We start from the raw sequence: 24,594 nt of genomic DNA on the forward strand, positions 1-24,594 counted from the left end.
AAACAGTTAAGGTTAGGCATTGACCTCCAACAGTCAAGGTTAGGCATTGACCTTGAATAGTAAAGGTTAGGCATTGATCTTGAATAGTTAAGGCTAGGCATTGACCTCCAACAGTCAAGGTTAGGCATTGACCTTGAATGGTTAAGGTTAGGCATTGACCTCCAACAGTCAAGGGTAGGCATTGACCTTGAATAGTTAAGGTTAGGATAGATCGTTGGGCAGCGAGTCTCGCAAGAGTTTTTGCAGATCTCAGATCAGATTTTAAAATTTGCGGTTTACCTTCTAGACATGACCCCCCAACTAGGGCTTGGCATTTAGACGAATATACTGTATCCGCTATTGGCGAATGGCTGAGTACATCACCAACTGTTTTTTTTGGGGGGGCGATTATGTGGGCAATGTTTGCATTTTATTTTGCTAATTTAATATTGTTAATGTACCGAGTTGGCGATTGTTGGAAAGACTAACAAAGACGGTTTCGGTGAGTTTTATTTTGTTTCTGTTGAGTTTGAATAAAGTACGTTTTACGAAGCTCTGCTGTTAGAACAGCAGCGGGGGGAAGGGAGAGGGGGGTGCGCTGCACGCACACACTTGCGCAAATATATCGGCAATAACTGATTGTTGGGCTGACGATGGCCGGTTGGAAAATTTGAACATATTGCCCAACCCTATCCCTTACCTTAACACTTAACACAAAAAGCCTTACCCTTAACTAAAAACATTTTCAAGTGAAGACAGTTCAAATGTGCTTGTGCACAAATTGAAGTTTCCAACTTCCGCTGCTCAAAAGACCTCGATGTGTGCTGTCCTCGCTCAACTAACCTCTCCTCCTTTCAATATTCCCCTCCTTTTCTCTCTCATACATTCGTCATCTCTTTTTGCCCTGAAAATAAATCCTGTGGCCTTCTCTCTGACCTTTTATGAGAGGAGGACAAGGCACAGTGTCCTCAGAGGTGATTTCTCAGCCCATTGTAGCTCTGTTAAAGGATTAGACAGAGATGTAAGACGGACTGTGTCAACTTCACTGTGACGGAACCCCAGACTGTCGCCAGATGAGAAAAAAAGGGTCACTGAAATCTGTTGGAAATGTAACAATTTACCACTTTTTGTCATTCTGATTTTGTTTGCGTTCATGTGTATTTTTTATTGTTGCTTTAAAGGCGTCGACAGCTTATGTACACAGGGAGCACAAAACTGACATGCTGTACTTTTCCATCAGATTAAAAGATGCCAGGATGTTCCTGCTGCTGTTCAGCAATTCCACTGCGGTTGATTTAAAATATTCAATAGAAAGCCAGGTAGAGAGGCTGAGAGATGGAGAGAGAGGGGGATACAGAGTGATGATGGAGAACGAGCAGTAGGTAGATACAGTAGGTGGAGCGAGAGGAAGATACAGAGAACAGATTTAGAGACTGAAAGAGGAACAGAAAGGTAGAGAGAGAGGGGGGAAATGAAGCTGTCGGGAGACTGTCAGCAGCATGTGACAGGTGTAGGAGTTCATTATTCTACTGGCTTTACATACGGTGTCTACCATTCACTCTCTGTCTCTCCTTCGCCGTCATAAATGTGTGGAGTGTTAGAAAAGTTTGGTTGAAAAAGGTTTTCATTCTCTGTTGGTTCTCTCTCATCAAGATAAAACATCTCTGCTGTTATCAGACTCACAAGTCTCACAGGTAAAGCCCGCTGGATTCATCTCTCTGTTAAAGAAATGTTTTTTTTGTGTTATTCAGACATGGCTCTCTATAACAAAAACGTTCAGTAATGGTTTTATTAGACATGACAGGACCATGTCAAACAGATCTGGGATATTTGGCATTCGTTGTGTTAGAGGGAGCATCGGCGCTGTTGGAGAACAACAGTGAGTTGGAAAGTAATGATATCAAGCAATGGATTTTTAAAACCTTAATTTGCAGTTGATTGACAGTTTATCTCTGTGGATTAAACCCACACTTGTGCACCAAGCTGTGAGCTCTGAAACCAAACAAGCAGGGGGCAACATTATACATTTGGAGTTGTGTTTGTGTCCACCCGACAATTTTAAGTCCAATATTCATGCTCCTTTTAGCTCTGCTTTGGTCCCCACCAACTCCTGAGGGAAATATCTGCCTCATGAACTATGAGAGTTATTTTTTTTTTGTTCTTGTCAAAAAACACTAATAGACCAAAGAGAAACTGCAGTCATCAGGGCTGGGACGATACACCTATCTCCCGATTGGATACTATCATGATCCTTTGGTGCGAATTTTAAGTATTGCGATTCGATATTAGGATTTATTGCGATTTTTGTTAATTTTTCTAACACTAGATCATGGGAAAAAGTTCAATCATACATAATAGGGACTTTTATTTTTGAAAATATTTAAATTAATACAGGGGTGCCGGTTAGCTCACCGGGTAGAGCGGGCGCCCCATGTATCAAATAGGCGAGTCCTTGCTGCAGTGCCCCAGGGTTCGAATCCGACCTGTGGCCCTTTAAAAAATTAATACAATAAAAATGTTTGATTTTCAGCATGTATGTCGTCAGAGATGTCCTGAAGTCAAATATATCAGTCATTGTCAGGCATTAATTATCAGTTTTTTCCAGCAACCCAAATATCAAAGAATAAAGACATTTCCCTCACAGATTAGTGGTATTTACTTTTTAATGTATAAGGAACATGTAATGTTTTATACTTCTGGTGAATATAATCCAATCAATCTCATTTCCATGTATGTATTTTGTTAACACCTTATTTTGAAAACCAGACGTAGTCACACGTTTATACTTCCGCTAACTTCTCCAAGGTGGTCTCTAGCTCTCCCGTCAGCTCCGTTCTCTTTATACATCCATGGACGGCTCCATCGGGGCCGTTTGTGTCAGGTTTTGGTTTAAAGGTGGACCCAAACGCAGAGAGACCAAGCAGGCAGATGAATTTAACAAAAAGCAAGCTTTTAATATCTAAATTACAAACCAGAAGACACGAGGAACACGGGCAGGAGGAACACTAGGAACATGGCAGAACAAGGCAGGAGTGGTGACAAACTGACAAAGGCAGAGTGGACACACAGGCTTCAATACAACACGGTGATTAGACACAGGTGGAACAAATCAGGGCGGGGCGGACAATCAAAAAAGGCGGGAAACAAACAAAGGTAGGAAGTTAAAACAGACAAGACACAGGAGAAGTGAATTTCAAAATAAAACAGGAAACACTACAATGCAGACAAAATAACAGAAAACCCAAATCCAAGAATACCAAATCACTAATACAGAACTAATAAACTAAAAGGAGGAAACACAAGATCTAAACAAAAAGGAAACAAGGCCAAATAACCTCTGGCACAGCCAGACCATGACAGTTTGAATGCATTTAACATAAATGTCAGTATATGGGTGCTCTACAGTTGTAGCGTCGGCCCATTCGACCACTGAGATGAGAGTGGCGGCTGGCTCGACCGCACGTTACTGCGATACGATAACGTTTCCTGTCCGTGACAGAGTTAGCATGCAGCTTTAGCCGTGATGTCTAGCTCTGCTTTTCCTCCAATGTGTGAAACCCAAAGTGTTTCCATCCTTTACTGGATGTGTAGTGTTTACCACGCTGGATTTAACATGTGAGGGTGCAGGCCGTATCCTCCGCTGTATTTTACTATTTTGTTTGGCTTGGTTTGTTTTGGTTGACGGATACGGAACGGATTTGACGTCATGTTACTCAGACTACAACAATAAAAGCGGTAACTTCCTTCTACCTCCGCGTAATCTCAAATGAAGCAAATATATTGATTCTGGCATTAAAAAAATCTATTTCATCATTAAAAAAATCACGATACATAGGTGAATCAATTTTTTCCCACCCCAACTCTCTCTTTCTCTCTCTCTCTCTCTCTCTCTCTATCTCTCTGTAGGGGGCTGTCAGTGAACAGGTGTGCAGCTACTTCTCTTTATTAATGACGGGCAGGAAGAAAGCAAAGGGGACCCTGTGTGTGTGTATGTGTGTGTGTGTGTGTGTGTGTGTGTGTGTGTGTGTGTGTGTGTGTGTGTGTGTGTGTGTGTACATGCGTAATACACTAGAGAACTGACAAATGCAGGAGTGACTGCGGCACGCTCCATCGACACAGTGACAAATGGAGAGGGCAGGAGACGTGTATATATAAACACACACACACACAGCTTCACAAAGCAGCAGTTTGACAGAGGACAATGTTTTCAGAGCTTGAAAGTTGTTTGGTTCTGCTCAGAGGAGAGTTTCTAAAATTCATTCAAAGTTGGATTTTCCTCGCGCCGGCTGTTTTGAGGAAGCGAAGGAAACATTTCCACCGTGGCGAAATTGTTTAATCAAGTGTTGGATCCTAAAATCTTTTGTTTATTCAAACAAAAGAGAACGTCTGTCAGTGTGATGGAATCATATTTCTCCGGTGCAGCTTTGCCAGTTTGGAGGAAGTTGTTTTGGTGTCTTTGTTGTTGAGAAATGTGGAATCATAATTCTTCTCTTTGTCTGTTGGTACGTTTGATGTCGCATTTAGAACCAACACCAGTGGTATAATTGTCATCAGGTAACGCACACATCTAAAATAAGCTTTTGTGACTGATTTCAACAAATCTATAATATCTAAACTATAGGATTATACTGTGTGAGCAGTGGTCATTAGCTATCGTCATGTCTGTGCCTGTCTCATTGACTCCTTCTGGACATGTCCCCCCCCCCTCCAGCTTGCCACCGCTATAACAAGTCCGAAATTTCCAAACAGCTGGATAAAGTTTTTTGATGGATGTCAGACCTGCATATTGAAAAAATAAGGAATACTGTGATATTAGCACTGTAATCCAGATACTGAAAATGACATATATTAAAGGGATCCTTGAATGTGGTTATATTTGCATGAATTTATGAATGTTGTAGGAACCATGTATTTTATTTATGGTATTTTATTTGATGTTAGTTGTATGCCTCCCAGCACTAGGCAGAGGCTGGCCACAGGTAATATAGGCCTCATGCCAGTGACCACTGGTGCTGCTGATTAGAAGGAGCAAACCGTTTGACTGTGCTCTAGTGTGTTCTCTATGACATCGTATGCTGTTTTTGTTTCAACTTACATATTTAAATGTATTAGAAGTGACAGACACGGATGGACATGATTGGTAAATAAACGCCATGTTATAAAGTATTGTACATTTTTAAATCATTTATTTGGAGCATAATGTCTAAACAATACCGGGTCCGATACTGTGCTCATGTACTCATACTTGCACTCCCAAAACGGTTCCGATACAACGGCACCGATACCACTTCACGGAAGCGTGACGTTAACCTCTCTTCACCATCTTTCGGATCCTCGCGCTCCACCTCCCCGATGGTGCGGGCGATACAGACCGGTGGTGTGCGCCGGCCCTCGCTTTCATTGCGCCACGGGGTTTTGCTTGCACCCTCTGACTGGTATAGTATATATATATATATATATATAGACAACATATAGACAGACAGACGTATACACACCTGGCAAAGTAACCCTCCTCTGTGGTAGTTCCTGCTACAGTCGGTGTCTCCAGGACCACATTTAGTCACGATGGCTCACATGGTGAAAACAATACCAGCGTCACTGTGGCGGCTGGTAAATACTGCTTTGACTATAGCAATAAAGGTGAAAGAGAAATGTGACAGCTGGATGAGGCTTTACTGACTTTTTCCTTGTAGACAATGTATTTATTTTTCAAGGACTGTTGTGCTCTGCGCTTCTTCACTGATTATCTTCTTAAGCTGAGTTTCCACCAAAAGTGGAAAGACCTTTAGTCCCTGGTACTACTTTTCGAGGAACTAAAAGGTTCCATTGTCTGGGTTTCCACCTCTGCAGCCTGCAGTTCAGTGTGCCCGCCTGCTTGATCTAAAAAAAATCAACCTTTGGTTTTGTCTCACTGAGGTGATATTTACTGATGCATATATTTACTGATGCAGGTTGGATGTAATGAATGAAATGCAGCGGAGGAAAATGAAACTAAAGGAGTCCGTCTCCACAGTAAATCATCTGTTGAGTGTTTGAGGGTTATTCATTTGTGCTTTCGAATTCTACCGCCATGAAACAATCAGAATAACTTTCTCTTCTCTAATTCACGGCAACGTCAGAAAGTGAGATGATCCTGAGTTCAACAAGTAATAAAACCAATCATCTGAATAAACATAAGATACATCACCGCTCTTCTGCTTTTTAACCTGTCCAGCACCCCAGATTGCATTCAAGTTAAACGATCGACAAAAGGAAAGTGGGCTGCCGTTGCACCAAACTGATAGGATGAAGACAATATAAACAATGATGTCCTTAAAGGGACTGTTTGTAACTTATAAATCAATCCGGTGTCCCATGCGTGCTCGTGTGTAGCTTCGCTGTTCAGACTCAGACTCCAACACAAACTACACGGAAGCACCAAAACCTCTTGGTTGTATCTAGTGAAGCCCGTCTGTTAAACAGTGTTGGCCGCGGTCGGAGGACGCGGGGGAGACCGTAGCTTTGGTCTCCAGGACCGGAGTCTCTGCTGTACTCTGCTCCTCTGCCTGTCTTCACTCACACACCGCGCTCGTTCTCACTCTCTCGCTCCACTCTCACATGCATGCGCGCACACTCCACACTGCAGAAGAGTTAGTTTAGCTCTGAGAATATCTAGTGAATGTACAGTGGACGTTTGTGCAGAAATAACTGCTGCAGCTCCTCCAGACCAACAGAGGTTTCCCGTGTCTTGTGAAGTGACGGGGCTCCGCAGAGAGAAATGTTATCGTCTCCGACCAAAACTCCGGCGTCTCCCCTGTTCCCTCCGGCCACGGTCGGGAGGCTGAGGTAGGAAAAGCCAACACTAGGATCAGCATTGATTCATGGAGAGACCTTCGTCTGGTCAGCTAACATTACTGCCAAGCAGCTGAAATATAGAGTGATATTGTGCTTTTAGCTGACGTATGCCGTCTATGTAGAGCGAGCACAAGCGCGAGCAACAGGACGCTGACTGTCGTTGACTTAACGGCCACAGGTGTCGCTGTTAACAAGACATTTCTGATTCTTACAAACAGAACCTTTAATTAATAAAAAAATATATTTTCATGTTCTATCATCTATTATTTCATTACTTTTCCTGATGTTTTAGATGTTTGCGTTGTTTTGGTATTGTGTCAGTATCGGTATCCAGATATTTAGGCAGGGCAAAAAAAAATGATCTGCATGATTTTCCTGCATAAATGAAGCTAGAAAGTTTACAGTTTGTGTCAGCAGCAGATGGTGGAAGGAGGGGAAGGCCGGAGGAGGCATCACTCCAACCGTTTTATCTGGATATGAAAAGGTGTGTGTTATTGCACCAGGAGGCATTTGGTTTAATGGGAAATGTGCTCTTAATTTTTCAGAAACACTAACATTACCTGTTAGAGATAGATCATCAATCATCTCCTCCCTGATCTCATTTATTAGTGTGATTATACCGAGGCACCGCATTTAATTTGACATTGATTTATTTATGTTTGTAATGCTACAAACAACATTTTCCTATCGTCCTCGTCTAATCTTCCTCCTTTTAATCTCTGTTTCCTCCGTCATTATTCAATGAGAAGTAACTCGATAAGGGAAAACATTCATTGTTAGAATCTCTCCTGAGATGACTCATACACATGTTCCTCCTCTCCCATCTTCCTACTGTCCCTCCCTCCATCTTTCCATTCATCCAACCATATATACACACCTCTCCGGGAGTTATTATGGTTAATAGGAAGGCCAATGTGTTCTGCTTCCCAGGGAAATGGGACTCATTACTTTTCATTAAGTACTTTTGGTCAAAACTTCTCCCTCATCCTCTGCCTTTTCTCTTCTTCTGCATTATTTTTCTTCTTCTTCTACTACAAATATCTTCGTCTTTTCATTTTATGTTTTTTTTTCTATTATCATGAAAATATATTTCAGACCGGACTGACACGCTGAGGTTCATTTCCATGAATCGACTGCCCGTGGCACGAGCTCAGTGGATGTTTTGGAGAGGCACATGGCAGAACTGTAACACAGTTGGAAATGGTCCTGTATCTGTGGTGAGCCTGGCCTCCAGCCTGACCAATCAAATCACATTTTTTCTCTTCCCTTTAAGATAGTCCACTCTGTTCCAGGGCACTCTGACCATTTAGTGATGGAGAGGTCCAAAGCTTCTCTGCCACAAAGGCTTCCTCTTAGAGGAAACCGATGTCTCCGGTCCAGTTAAATTAAAGGAAACACTTACACTATGGAAATAATGGAAATATATATAGTAAAGCAATGATTTAGAAGAAACCTACTTTACTTTAACTTGAATAGAGTAGTTAGAGTTAGAATTCTTTTCTAGTTTGAAAATATTCATAACTATTTATAAGAATTCATGTGAAAAGGGAACAGAGAGAACATGCACAAATGGTGAGTGTATGAGGTGAAGTGTGAGGGACTCCACCATCTAAAGCAGGGGTGGGCAATTCATTTTTACAAGGGGCCACATGAGAAACCTGAGTTGTGTTGGAGGGCCGGACCAACAATAACTTGAACTTAATTCTGCTCAGTATTAATTTTCCCCATTGTAAAAAGCATTAAATTATATATTTTTGATTAGTTGCTACTGGTAATCAGAAGAATAAGGATATTCTGTAAATATTTATATAAATATATGAAATTGTGGTGTAGGTCATATAGGAAAATACTCCTATAGAAGTAATAAACAGTAAAAACAATAATTGCATCAGTGTTTCATTTTATTTTTAACATGTTAATCTTCCCAAATACTGAATAGGTGTTTTACAGTATGTTAAAGATAGGCAATTGTCAACTTGATGCAAAAAGCAATAAATGCTTTTAATGTTTTACAGTTAATTTTACTTGTTCAGTGGGAAAAATCCAGCCTGCTCTGGGCTTGAACAAGTGCATTGAAATCTGGCTGAATGTCTGAGGTGGATATGCGAAGGACAGCTGAGAGGTGGTCATCAGTGATAGAGGATCTGTATCTGGATTTGTTGAACTTCATCACTGAGAATGTCTGTTCACATACGTAGGTAGATCCAAAGAGGACTAGAATCTTCTGAGCACGCCTCCTCATGTGTGGAAAGTTCTCCTCTTTGAGGGAAGAGTAGAAGTCAAGTAGTGAGCTGCCAGCTCCTCCGTGATTTTAAAGTCCGTAGATATCCCACGTATGAAAATGAGTAGCTGGGCAGTGTCACGTACATCGCAGCTCTCATCCAAAGCCAGGGAAAAATAGTCGAAGGTGACCGCTCTGTTCTTCAGCTGAAGTTCCAGATTCCCCGCGATGTCCTCAACCCTCCTCGTTACAGTCTGTCGCGAGAGGGGCACGTTCTCAAAAGCTCTCTTTTTCTCCGGGCATATTAGGGCAGCAGAGTCCAGCAAACACTCCTTCATAAACTCCCCGTCAGAAAACGGTTTACTTTTTCTAGCGATTTTGTGGGATATGACATAACTTGTCTTTACAGCTGCATCTCTGGATGTGCAACGTTTAGTAAAAAGTCCTTGTTGGTTTTGCAGCTTAGCTAGCAAAGCATCCGACTCCCTTGCGCGCTCTTGTTAAGACAAGTTCTTGTATTTCTCCTCGTGTTTGGTCACGTAGTGGCGATTCAAATTGTAATCCTTGAACACGGCGACCTGTACACCACAAACTAAGCACACGGCTTTACCTTTGACTTCTGTAAATAGATATTTAGCAGTCCATGTCTTGTTGAAAACGCGGCATTCGGTATCGATTTTTCTTTTGTTGCCGTGGGCTGACATGTTGAGGGCTAGCTTAGCTTACCAGCATTACATGTAGCTGTTTACCTACGCATGTGCGTGACTACGTAAATAAAAAAACCTTTTCAAAATAAAAGCAACACAGCTGTATTGCGTGCACAGCATAAATAGGCCTATTTTTTTATTTATGTTCTAATTTACTTGACCTCACGCGGTCCAGACAGGGACAGCCAACGGGCCGGATGTGACCCGCGGGCCGTAAAATGCCCAGGTCTGATCTAAAGCCATAAATATAGCACAAGACCTGTCTGTGATCCAGCTAATGAGCACCCCGACAGGGAGGACACGTCTTTAAGGGAAGGAAAAGAGGACATTTGATGGGTTTGGTTTTAGGGCTGTCAGTCAAATTAAATATTAAATCACAAGTAATCACATGATTGTCCATGGTTAATTGTGATTAATCGCAATTAATTTTTTTTACAGATTTTTTTTGGGGCATTTTCAAGCCTTTATTGATAGGACAGTGGACAGTTTAGAAAGGACAGTAGACAGTTTAGAAAGGGAGAGAGAGAGGGGGGGGGGACATGTGGAAATGGCTGCAGGTCAGATTTGAACGCACCGCCGCAGACTACGTGTGCGGCGGCACTAGAGCTGCTGACGTAGCACAAACACACACTGTTTGTTGGAAACTCGCTAAAGTTATGCCGGGCAGACAAAGTATTGTTACGCCGGCAGACACACAGCTGACAACCTGCTAAACTAAACTAAATGTGTGGTGGAGACTTTTACTGGGAAAGTGGCTGCATGTCCGCGACACTACACACAGCATCGTAGCTGCTAAGTTAACGCTCCCGGACGGTGAACTGGAGACTCCCGTCAACCAATATCTGTTGTGATCCTGCAGCTGGTACACCGCTGCATGGGGGGCACAAATCTTGTTGGTTAACAGTTAATAATCGGTTGACGAGGGTCAGTTATTGGTTAAGAACATTTTTAAAAATAAGTATCCCTATCACATACATATAGTCTGTCAGCGCATCGTAACGTTAGCGAGTGTCCGACAGACCGTGTGTGTGTGTGGCGGCAGTGAGTGTGGGTTTGTCGGTGGCGTTATAGCTGTGTGAACATAGCTCTGCAGTCTGTGTACAGTTTATTTGTCGGTGAATAAATGCTACAACTCCTCAAGACCTGAGCCAAGTTCCTGTATCTGTAACACTTGGTTGTTGTTAATGTGGACCAGCTAATGTCCTTTCAGTGACAAGACGCTCGTCTGAGTTTTGATCAGCTTTTAAGCTATTTTTTGAATATGTCTTTTAACCGTTTAACTTAGCATTAATCGGTTAAAATTCTTAATGCTGGTTAACGGTTAAACGGTTAATTATTAACATGCTTAGTTCTATTGAACTTATACCAATCCATTCAACATATTTATATTGAGAAACATTCCTTTCAGTATTTATACAAGGTGATTCTGGGAGAGAAGTTTAACATTGACTGGCTGCCAATGCGTTTGCAGCAGCAGTTTTGATCTTAATAAATGCGTCTTATTGCTTTCTTTTGTTCAACAATATGATTTGTTTGAAAGATTAGTCACTAGTGTGTGTGTGTGTGTGTGTGTGTGTGTGCGCTTGTGTGCACGTGTATTTTCTCATGTGAGGGTGAATACATTTCAGTCTGTTTGGTAGCATTAGACAGAGGGCAGATTGTGGTCAACTCCATTTATTCAGCATTGACGCTTGTGTGTTTTTACAATGGGTGTGGATTATACGTGTGTCTGTGTGCATGTTGTCCTTGTGTGTGTGTGTGTGTGTGTCTGTGTCACACTACAAGCCTTGTATTCTGATAGATGCTGTTGTAAATCCATAGCGCTGAATGAAGGCCATAACCCACACATGCATTACCATATTCATATACAGCTCACAGAATAGATTGCTAGTGTGTGTGTGTGTAGCGTGGACTCCGCTGGGTTTGCTCAACTAATTTTGAGGAGTCATTTTGAAAATAGCAAACACACTCCGTCTCTCTCTCTCTCTTTCTCACACTTCTTCTTGCTCTCTTTCGCTCGCACACATACATACAGTATGTCCTCTCGCCACATATATAAATCTCTATCTAGGCTAAAGCCCATTCTCATAAAATGTGTTCAGAGAAAAGAAGTAACCATCAAGTCGGCCGTGTGCCCAAATTGAACATCAGCACAAAACACTGGGCCAAATGGCTCGTACTCTCTCTCTCTCTCTCTCTCTCATTTTAATCTTGTTCTCTCACTTTCTCTCTCTCTCTCTCTCCATTATTTTTTTCCTTTTCTTTCCCTCTATTCTTTTCCCTCTCACTTGGGTGTAAATTGCCCTGCAGTGGTGATAGACGTGCGTGTGCATGTACTCGCGGTGTCATTTTGGTGTGTGTGTGTGTGTGTGTGTGTTCCTCTATTTTTTTCCATGACTGTGCGTGTGTGTTTGTACCTGTTTGTGAACGTCGGGATCATTACCTGTGTGTGTGTGGTGTGGGGGGGGGGTCAGGTCAAGCTATTATTATGGCAGCAGCTGTAGTGGTATTGCAGGGGATTGTGGGAGGCGTGCAGACAGGCTGGAGGCTCTGAAGGGCTTTATGTTGGAGTGACAGGCCTGAACTAAATATGCTGCCCCCTGCACAAACTACATAACTCACACTCCTCCAGCTATTAAATATAATAATCATGTACTTTTACTACTTTGTATGAGAAAAAACGATTCAACCTTCATAGAAGCACTTCTATCTGGTTTATTGGTCTCATCGGTTTACTAACTCATTTCATTTAAAAAACAAAACATTGTAACGTGCACACTATAATATAATATACTAATATAATATACTGTCTATAGTATGTTATCATATGTTGACATTTTAGATTTTTAATGTTAGTTCTAGTAGCCGGGTATATATATAGTGTATTCTATTATTCTTTATATTGTGTGTTCTATAGATATATTTCTCTAGTGTTGATATTTACATTTTATTGACTGTTCCCATGCACTGCCCTGATAACCTGCTGCTGTAACCGATTTGGGATCAATAAAGCACATACAGGATCTCTGTCTATTCTATCTCAGAGTGAAGGAAGTTTGTTCCCAGGACTTCTAATATGAGCTAAATACTGTTAGTAGAGCGCCACCCACACAATGTTTATATATTGTTGTTTCATGATGTCTAATTTGATGTTATTATGCTTTGTTTTTTTTTAATTTGTGTCTATTTCTTTCCTGTGTTTTGTTAATCTGCGTCGGTTGATTAGGCTGATTGGATGTTTGTTTTGTGGATGAATTAATTGAAACTTTGACCTTTTAAAAACTCAAATGAACACGACTTCACAAGACTGAGACACACGCAGCACGTCGGCAAATGCAGTTTGGCAAAAGAGAAGATGACAATATAAATAAGAAAATAGGATGTTTGGTAAGGCCACTTTTAGACTATCCCATTAACCCCTTACCCCCTGAATCAAAAAGGACAAATAATGTTAGTACTGTAGAAAATACTCAATCTGTCAAATTTAATGTGCAGAAACTAGATGAAACCAGCTGCAACTAATGATTGTTTTAATTATCGATTCATCTTTCGATGATTTCCTTTCCTTAATCGATTAGTTGTTTTCTCTATAAAATATCAAAAAATGGTTAAAAAAAATGCCGATCAGTGTTTCACAAAGCCAAAGATAATGTCTTCAAATGTCTTCTTTTGTCCACAAATACAATATATTCAGTTTACTGTCACACAGGAGTAAAGAGACCAGAAAATATTCAGATTTAAGAAGCTGAAATCAGAGAATCCAAACCTATTACTACTATTATTGTTATTGGTTATCAAAATAATTGTCAATTCATTTAATAGTTGACAACTAATTGTTGCAGCTGTAGAATAAACATTCTGTTTAGATAAGGAAAACATTCCCTTCTCAAAGGAATGAGTTGATTTATGTTTTCCAAGTCAAATAGACATTTCAGGAGACAGTTCAGTGGAGTGAACTTCATCGCTATTAGAACAAAACCTTGTTAAGGACTGGCCTTGGTGAGCTCATAGTGAAGCAGGATGGACAGGACAACATTAAATACAGCATAATGATAATGAAACATGAAAATACATGTTTGTCCCACAAGTTTCACTCCGTAGTGTGAACTTCAGCACCATGGACAGCGGCCCCCACTAGTGGCATTTGGCAAGCTGTCCACTCCCTCACCACCTCCACCTTCATAAAACATCAAGAAAAAGGTGACCAGTTTATCAACATCACCACACAGGAGGGCATATTTCAAAAAGTTGTGCAGTGGGCAGTGCACACAACAATCAAATGCTTTGACAGTCGGAGCTATTCACTACCTGCCTGTATGCATCATCACATTGTGTTAAATATTTCAGTTGAAATCAGGAGGTAGCTGCAAACTACAATGACTGCAAGACAGTCGCCCTTTCATCGCCGTCTGACAGTATCTAAAGTGTTGTTCAAGTTCCTCTGCTCATAAACAAAGGTTTGATGTATGATATTGAAATAAGTCTACAGTTATCCTTCCTGGAACTTACATGAAAAGTACACTTCAAATTAGGGATGCACCGATACCAGTATAAAGGTATCGGGTCCGATACTGTGCTCATGTACTCGTACTCGCAAAATGGCTCCGGTACAATGACACCGATACTACTTTACAGCAGCGTGACGTTAACATCTCGTCCCCGTCTTTCGGGTCCTCACGTTCCACCTCCCTGACGGTGCGGGCAAGACGGGCCGGTGGTGCGCCCGACCCCGCCGATCCGGGATCCCACCTCAGCCGGTGCGCGCCGGCCCTGACTTTCATTACGCCACGGGGTTTTGCTTGCGCTCTCTGACTCGCGCGTGCGTAGACTCCTTGGTCCGTGTTTCAAGACGGGTCGTGAGCCGTGACACGACGCGTTGGGACGCACTGAGGACAGTTCGTCCCGGTCGACAGTCGCATCGGGAGCAGGGGGCCCCGTCACGGTGCGGTGAGGTCCGGGTTGTGAGCGCTGTAAAGCTGTGGCCGCGAGCCACCTTCGCCCCGGGCCTTTCCAACCCGACCTAGAGCCGGTAACGGCGCACCGTCTTTTCAAAGATCAGAATCATGAAGAAGTTTAAAAAACAGTCATTCTTAGCATTTTTATTATTACTTTTTTCACTTTGGATGCATTTTAGGAGAAATCTCGATGAAAAGAATGGTATCAGCTCAAACAATATAATAAGTAGTATAACCCAGTATTTAGGTTTGTGACTCCGTCTGAATGTGTTGTGCACCAAAAACTCTCAGCACTTTCCCAAACTCTGAAACTTTGTCATTTATCCGGGGTTATTTTCATTCTGCCGTTTGGGAGCATCCATATGCAAATAGAGCTGAAGGGAATGATATATCTGGCCACGCTAACACCTCGCCCACACATTTAATATGTCTACAGACACGCAGCTCCCGTACGCACACACATATGGCAGGCTTATATACACACACACACCCACTCATGCACGTACACTCACCTACACAGATTAATACACATGCACAAGCAGGAGCCGAGGCAGCGATGGATGAATTATTGGGAGTTTGGTTCTGACCTGCAGCTACATACGGCCCCATCGTTCTAATGTGTTTGAATGTGTGTGTATGAATGTGTGTGTGTGTGTGTGTGACCTGTGTTAAACATTGTCTAAAACAAAAGGCATTAGTCCAGCAGACCAAACTAATGTGATTTTCTATTAATGTGATGCCCTGGGTGTGTGTGTGTGTGTGTGTGTTTGATCCTCCGTGTTAGGTGTTGAATGGACTGCACTCACACCTTCAATTTGTGTCAGCTCATTAATTTACAACCACAAAGTCAGGCGGGTCTATTCATTACTTCATTTTCAACACACACACACACACATTTCCAATACCATTCAAACCTCTCTCTCTCTCATACCCACGCTAAACTGACAAACCCACACACATTCCCACACACGCACTGAGTTTTTATGACTGTAGTCTTCTGAATATCTGGCAACTCTGTCAATGATTAAATGACTGCTGTTAAATATGTGTGTGTGTGTGTGTGTGTGTGTGTGTGGGAATGTGTGTGTGTGTGTGAGAGAGAGAGAGAGAGAGTGCGAGACGTGGATGAGTACTAAATCATTTGAGAGTAAAAGAGTGATTGTGTGTGCAATAAATCTGCTTAGGTGTGTGTGTGTGTGTGTGTGTGTGTGTGTGTGTGTGTACACTGATAGTACAGTAAATCTCTGCTGCCTCTGTATGACTTAATGCATATTGCTAAATCTATAAATGTAACCAATTAAGCGTGCGGCCGTAAATCTGCGCCACAAACTCATGCAAATGAAGTCTTTAAATCTTCGGATGTGACTTAACTCAACACAAATTACACTCGACACATTTTACAGAGTGCTAAAACATGTGTACATTGATTTACAGCGATAGCCACGGTAACAATCCGCATCCAGCATCAAACGTCTGACTTCTGACTGCACACTTCGGCATTGGGGGTGTAGCCACACCAGGGTTTATACACTAGGGGTGGACTGCAACGCTACTAGCGGTTTCTGTTTCTGTAAAAAAAATATAAAATATATCTGTATTCAGATGTATACAGGAAGAAGGGATAGGAAGATATATGATTTTATAAATAGAAGATAAAATAATAAATTAATAAATTGATCGTGGTGAATTTCCATTATTGAGATAATCGTGAATATCGTCACGAGGTACTTGAAAAAGCTGTCTAGCTCGATATCATGAAAGAGAAGTGAAAAATAGAGCTTGATTTTTAAAAATACAGGAATTATCATGTAAGAAAGAACAGACTCACACAATGTTGCTTTCATGTATTCTGTATTTGTGCACGGGGAACGTATGATTTATGATTAAGATTGTTGTGGTATTAATCACATGAGTGTCCATAGTTAACAGTGATTATTCTCAAATTAATCACACATCTTTTATCTGTTCAAAATGTTAAAGGGAGACTTGTCCAGATGAAAATAAAGTGTGTGTGTGACCGTGGCTGTGCTGCTTGCGCTTTTGAGACGGTTCCTAACTTCAGCTTCTCATTTTTCATGTACTGTCAGCTACTGTCACATAACGTAGAGACCTCCATATAAAACAACACCTGTGCAACATCTGTCAACCTTCACCCCAAATGTCAATGTCTGAATATTGAACTTAAACTGTCCCCGTGCTTTTAGCCTGTAGCCGGTTTATTTTAGCACATCTGCATCATGAAGAGCCCTGCAGCTTTGGCTGCTAGCAGTTCCTCTTAGTGATGTGTAGGTCGCGAATGAGCCGGCTCTTTTAAGTGAACGATGAGAGACGGCTCCCGTCCGAGAGCCTATTTTTTTTTTTTTTTAATAATTCAATGCAGAATGATAGAACGATCTTCTCTGTGCCACGGGCACTCCATGCACCGACTGTGACTGAATGTTGTGTTAATGACGTCCGTGCGACCGATCAGGTGATGACAGACAAGGATCATACCATCAAGCAGGGAGGGCGGGGGGGGCGGGGGTGCGCGGCGCACTGACGATCTACAGGTACAGAGCAGGAGGAAGAGGAGGAGAGAAAGAGAGAGAGGAGTGCAGTGCGCGAATAGCAGACAAGATGAGTGACGGTCGGAAACGAAGCAGCATGTAAAATTATGGTATTCTGTAAATTAAAAAGTTTAGTATAATTATATTGAATCATTTACGTGATATATGTGCACACATACTAATCATAGGTCAAAACAGCGCTAAATTTGGCTGAATTATAAAAGGCAGAAGTGGTAAAACGAAGAGCCGTTTGGGAGCCGAAAGAGCCGGCTCTTCTTGGTCAGCCAAGCCAAATGATCTGGCTCACTAAAAAGAGACGGAATTCCCATCACTAGTTCCTGTTCACATCGTACAGACAATCAACTGGATTACTTTTGTGACTTAAGAAAAAGTGTGAATCTGATGATTATTATAAGTTATATGGAGCATTTTTTTATACTGTATGATTCCGAAACAGATTTATCTTCTGAGATCCTGACCCCCGTGTGAGTCAGCAGTGTGTGTGATGGTTCTGGGTTTTGGTTTGACTGAGAGTCAGATCTGGAGCCAGGGGGAAACATTTGGATGATTTTATTCAGACCGCATTATCTGTTCATATCCAAATCATGTATTTGCAGCCCTAATACAAACACAGGTTATTGCCAGTATTGCATAGTAAACAACCCAGAGGAGCACAGTCAGGATGGGAGTCTGAGGAGGTCTTTTTGGGCAGATGACAGATCCAGAGACTTTATTGCTGCAGGCTAGAGGCTGTAATTCAGAGGGAACGCCTTGTGGAGAGTGCCTGAAGGCTTCAGTTAAAACATAGCACATCTATCTGGGCCTCATGAGAGGGGAAAAGAAGTCAGAGGACCAAAGGACAGAGAGGAGAGATAAAAAGAGAAGGAGCCGAGAGGGGGAGGATGGGCAGGGGGAGGAGGGAAGTCCATTTGGGAAAGCTCCTTGTCATTTTCTGTCCTGACCTCTACGTCTCACCAGCTCCTACTTGTCGTCCATCTACAACTTGTTTTCTGTTCGTTCCGGTTGACCGGGTCTCTCCCCGCCCCCCGACTTCACAGCACTTCCTCTCTTCTTTTCTCTGTCTTCATTCGATCTCGACCTCCTCTTCTTCCTTTATTTCTCTGAATCTCTGTTGTCACGTCTCTCCCATGGTTCCTTCAGTTGTTGCTCCTCTCTAGGGATGGGTATTTAATTGATACTACTACTCTTGTCGATACTCCTTCCCTGTTCGGCTCTTTATCCATACTCTTATTGGTTCTTTTTTGTTACTAAATAATTACTTCTTAATATACAGTATTATTGAAAAAGAATAAATTCAGAACAGGATTAGAATTTATTTATGTTTTAAACTAGGGCTGTCAAAGTTAACGCAATAATAACACCTTAACACTACTTAGTTTTAACCCCACTAATTTCTTTAACGAAATAAAGCAACTCGCAGGCTCAGTTTTAAAGCTAGAGTGAAGATAATGGCATCATATGAAACTTGAAAAACCTAAAGAATCCATCGGTACCAACCATGTCATACTAGCATGTCTCAAAGGAAACTCAATTTTGGTGAGGAAAAACTGTCATGTCCATTTTCAAAGGGGTGCCTTGACCTCTGACCTCCAGATCAGTGAATGTAAATGGGTTCTATGGGTACCCACGAGTCTCCCCTTTACAGACATGCCCACTTTATGATAATCACATGCAGTTTGGGGCAAGTCATAGTCAAGTCAGCACACTGACACACTGACAGCTGTTGTTGCCTGTTGGGCTGCAGTTTGACCTGTTATGATTGGAGCATATTGTTTTATGTTAAATGCAGTACCTGTGAGGGTTTCTGGAAAATATCTGTCATTGTTTTGTGTTGTTAATTGATTTCTTATAATAAATATATACATACATTTGCATAAAGCAGCATATTTGTCCACTCCCATGTTGATAAGAGTATTGGATACTTTACAAATCTCCCTTTGAGGTACATTTTGAACAGATACAAAAAATGTGTGATTCATTTGCGATTAATCGTGATTAACTACGGACAATGATTGCGATTAAATATTTGAATCAATTGACAGCCCTAGTTTAAACATAATGTTTCTAGAGCAGCAACAGTAATGTTTACAAATCACTGTATAAATGTATTAATATATCACTGGAAACTAATCTAGATTGACAATTAAATGAAAAATATTCCTGAATGAAGTTAAGATAAAAAGATAAAACACAGACATCAGTCAGTATCGGTCCTTCCTCATCGCTCTGCTGATGCAGGTACCGCTGGTAGAGGGAGGAAGGGCTGCTTCGTCTCAGCCAGCAGATAAGTTTACAAAAATGTTAAAATACGTGGCAAACTAAGTTAACAGAAAACATACAGATAATTGTAACAATTAGCTATTAGCTGAGTTAACGCGCCGTGCTTGCGTAAACATAGCGGCGGTGGATGAGAGACTGCTGGACAGAGCAGACTGAAATATGGCTTTTCTCCATGTTTCCATCATGTTTATGCTTGTTGAACAGGTGTTTTGTAATGTATTGGCTTTTTACTTGCAAAGGTTTTATTGCACTTACTTCCAGTAACGAACGTAGTTGTCGTAGTTATCATCACTTCACCTGGTTTACTTCACTGTCTCCAGCGTCACGTGGAGACGCACGCTGCAGCGTGATAATAAATTACACCGAAACGTTAAACAGTACAGATAAAAGAACCGATAACGTTGGAGCTTATCAATACTCCGGTCTTTAATAATTTAGCACCGGTGCCTGTTTAATATCGAGTTTTGGTACCCATCCATATTCAGATTCATGCAATGGAAAAAGGCAAAAAAATAAATTGTTGTAAACTGAATTAATTCATTAATGAATTTGTCCGTCTTTTGATTTTTTTTTCTTTCAGATGTAAATTAACAACTCATACACTTGCCTTTTTATTTATGCCACTTCCTCGGTTTATGCCTTTGACATATATAAAGTATAGCATTTTTTTGATGTATCTCTTTTAATCTATTGCGCTACTGCTCCCTCCAACACACACATGTACACACTCTCAAATTTATATTCAATGTTTTATTGCCTTCAAGGTAAAAAACAATATTTCCAAAGAAACAAGAAAAACAATCTCCCTGTCACTCACCCTCTCTCTTTCTATGTGTCTCATATTCTCTTCATCACTCTTCCTCCCTGTAAAGCATGTTTTCTATATGAAGAATAGTTTTTTGATGATGTTTTGCTTCCTAACCTATTTGAGTTTCTACCCTTGCTCTCTGTTTCCATCGATGTTTCTCCCACCTGCAGTTTAAAGCACAGTTGTATCTGGAGTCTGTGTAATGGCCTACATACTGTATATCTATCAGCACATACTCAATATGTTTCTGCCTCTCTTTCTCTCCTCACAGTGGACGGATGCATCGACTGGTCAGTGGATCTGAAGGAATACCACGTTCTGGCCGACGAACCCGTTAGGGTGAAATGTGCCTTGTTCTACAGCTACATCCGAACCAACTACACCATGGCCACCAACGCCAAGCTGCGCCTCATCTGGTACAAGAACAAAGGAGATGCTGAGGTAAGATGACTTCATAATAGCTGAGGAGGTAGGTGGGTATGGAAGTCCAACAGTGACAATGATAAAGTGAAAAGAACCAATCAAATTAAAATCAAACGTTTCTTACTCTATGTTGTTCTTATATATATTTTTTTATATTTAAATGTTAGGATTTGCAAACTATTATAATCTAATTATAAAGTAAGGCATCTCTGTCCGTCTGTCCCTCTGTGTGGTGTTCACATATCTCTTTACATTTGGCGGGTGTATAGCTGGGGAAACGGGGACTTGCAGTGTCCAATTTGGTGCAATTCGAAGACGCGACACATTCAATTAGGACTGCACAATTATGGCTAAAATGATGATCAGGATTATTTTGATCAATAATGAGATCGCGATTATTTATCACTATAATTCATTGATATTAGGGACAAAATATTTTTATTGCACACTCACATTTAAATAAACAGAGCACTGCTTTCACTTCCATGTTGTGCTACATTCCTACTAATTAGATTAATTAGATACCAGTATCGGGTCCGATACTGTGCTCATGTACTCGTACTCGCAAAACCGCTCCGATACAACGGCACCGATACCACTTTACAGCAGTGTGCCGTTAACCTCTCGTCACCATCTTCAGGGTCCTATCGCACGCGCCCACGCTCCACCTCCCCGACAGTGCGGGCGAGGCGGGCCGGTGGTGCACCCGACTCCGCTGGGCCGGGATTCCACCTCAGCCGCCGCGCCGACCCTCACTTTCATTGCGCCACAGGGTTTTGCTTGCACTCTCTGACTTGCGGATGCGTTAGACTCCAGGGTCGCGGCTGGGACGCACTGAGGACAGTCCGCCGCGGTGACACTTTGGCACGGCCCCGGGAAGCACGTTTGCCCCGAGCCTTTCCAAGCTGACCATAGAGCCGGTCGCGGCGCACCACCTCGTATGCGGGACTCCCCAGCCTGCCGTGTGTTGCTCTCACCCTCCAGCTGGCTGTTAACGAGGGTCTTTTTGCACAGAGAAGTACTCGTATCGGTACTCGGAATCAGCGAGTACCCAAATGTAAGCACTTGTACTTATACTCGGTCTGAAAAAAGTGGTATCAGTGCATCCCTACTACTAATGTACAAATCTTTGCATCAAAATGAGACATAAAATAAGCTTCTTCTTCACCTGAATTCTGTGCATTCAGACAGGCAAAACAAGTTGGAGTGTTTCGATTCATCTACTACATCCATGTATCGATTTATATTCCTATGATCCAACTACACCGATAGGTACTCGGCAAGTTGTCCTTCACGGGAGACACATATCGATGTAAAATCCATTTCAAACGCAAAAATCAATTGTATGGATACTAAAGATTTGCACCTTGTATTTATGGACGACAAACGTCATATCAAAGTGTTTTTTAGCACTTTAACTAGTAAAGACATATTAAAAGTTACTCCGGTTCACTCTCCAGACATGCGCCAGCTTTCCAGCTCCGCCCTCTGAAGCGCGAGCACGCATCCATGGCGCAAATGCGAACGAACGGCGCACTGGACTCCTCCTCAGAGGAGCCGGTCGGCAGAGTTTAAGGCGCTATCAATCAACTTGACGAGGGCGGCTTCAACCACAGTAGTTTTTTCATTCAGAGAAAATGACTTTCCTTTCCCCATCATGATATCTACGTACACACGCAGCATCAGCCTCACGTATCCAGCCGGAGAGCAGACGGTCCGCGAGGCGAATTATCAAGACGGGAGTAAAGTAAAAAATAAAACAGAAACTAACTAACGCTAGTCTAACATAGTTTTAACATGTTTTTCCAGATGTTTTCATGTATGAAAAGAGCCCAAATGAACACTGTAGGTGGATTATTTGATTACTATAAGAAGATTATTTAAACAGCGTTTGTAGAGGAATGATTCTGTCCCAAGCTGTTGATCACTATCAGCTGTTTGATCACTATCAGCTGTTTGATCACTATCAGCTGTTATATCACTATCAGCTGTTTGATCACTATCAGCTGTTGATCACTATCAGCTGTTGATCACTATCAGCTGTTTGATCACTATCAGCTGTTGATCACTATCAGCTGTTGATCACTATCAGCTGTTTGATCACCATCAGCTGTTTGATCACTATCAGCGGTTGATCTCTGTATTATTGCTCTACCGTTTATATTGAAAATGAGGACAGAAGCAGCAGGTTAAACAACGGTTCATTTTATTTTGTGTTAAATATTGCACTGCCTTGTATCTTGAGAACTGAATCGGCAGGTCCTGCAGTTGCACTTTTTATTATTTTCTAATAAAAGCTGTATGTATTTGCCATTAATCGATGTTTACTTTTTTACATCCATAATTAATTTATCCCTGATTCCCTTACAAGAAAAACTTTGAGGAATCCTGACCTACTCCGTCCAGTATCACATATTTATTTCACAGTCACACTGACTGAATTTTTCTGCAAAAAAAGTTACTGTATAGATTTCAAATCATCGTATCGCATCGTATCGCTCTAGAATCGTCCTTGAATCGTATCGGAACCATGGAAATCGCATCGTATCGTTGTAAAAACGTATTTGTTACATCCCTACAAAACAAGTAATATAGAGTGTATTACTATTCCACTCTGGACTGCAGCCGTAACATTCAGGAAAGTTCCTCACAGGCTGCCACTTTAGGGTGCACATACAGCGACATGATCCACAAAAGTGAAGCCAAAACATCTGGATTGCCCCCTGCTGGTGACTGGCTTTTAGTTTAGGAAGCGGTTGGTTTGATATGTAAGGAGTTTTGTATGAGGGGAACATTTTAAACGTCATTATCGCAATCCAACATGTTCATTTAATAGTGGGAAGCCAAAATAGTCCTAATGATTAATATTAGGGATGTGCACTCCAAGCAAAAATACTAATTGAAAATCACTTGGAAATTAGTAGATTACTATTCAAAAATCGCCGCATATCATAGAAGTAGAATAAGTAGGCCTGTTCAAAACTTTTTTTCTGAAGTAAAACTATTAACTTATAGTAAAACTATTAATATTGCACAGTCAAAGTCCTGCATTCAAATGTTCACTTCAAGTGAAGAGTGAAAGAGAGGTACGATCAGCAGAATGTAAATCAACGTCTGTTCAAGGTGAAGCTTTCAATTCTAATATGATACTGGATAGTTTAATGAATAATAATGCATCATATTTTAATTGTAATATTGTGTGAGTCAAATCTGAATCTGCAACGTAACCAGTAACATTTCTCCGTCAGGTAAATGTAGCACTACAATGTTTTTCTCTGAAGTAGAAGTACACAGTATGCCTATACATTTGAGGTGCATATTTTGAAGCACTTTAGGGGCCTTTTGGAAGTTATTTCGCAGTACAATGAGTTGGAATTGTAACTAGTTTAATTGTAAATAGTTTTCATATCTATTTAAATTCATAATACATCTATAGCTATTTGAGGCCCTGGGAGAGTTGCCTACCTTGCTTTGAACGGTAAGGTACAGGAACAGGCATGTCTTGAACGGGCTCTGTATTAGTTTATAAAAAACAACACAAAAAACATAACTGTGCCATATTTAAAGAAACTGAATAGCCCCAATTAAGCATTATCATGCATAGCCATCTAAGAGGACCAGGAAATGTCAGTCACCCAGGGATTCAGAAAATGTTTTTACTGGAAGAATATTCAAAATATGAACTCACTGGATGGTAGGCGATCTTCCTGTCAGGCGGACATTACAAAAAACATGTTTCATCACGTTTCTTCAACATGGTCTCTTCCATTAAAGTCAATACAAAATGTGAAATCAAAAATGGCATGGGACTTCCTGTTCT

General features: G+C 41.4%; 1 protein-coding gene across 1 annotated transcript in view; it reads left to right on the forward strand.

Annotated features, from left to right (window-relative positions):
- Positions 1-18,774: 18,774 nt before the first annotated feature.
- Positions 18,775-24,594, forward strand: part of il1rapl2 (interleukin 1 receptor accessory protein-like 2) — a 248,458-nt gene continuing 242,638 nt past the window's right edge. The window contains 2 exon segments of the mRNA XM_037781185.1: positions 18,775-18,799; positions 20,623-20,792. Of these exon segments, the coding sequence (XP_037637113.1) occupies positions 18,775-18,799; positions 20,623-20,792 (195 nt within the window).

The sequence above is a fragment of the Sebastes umbrosus genome, chromosome 9 (assembly GCF_015220745.1).
Source record: "Sebastes umbrosus isolate fSebUmb1 chromosome 9, fSebUmb1.pri, whole genome shotgun sequence".
Taxonomy (NCBI): domain Eukaryota; kingdom Metazoa; phylum Chordata; class Actinopteri; order Perciformes; family Sebastidae; genus Sebastes; species Sebastes umbrosus.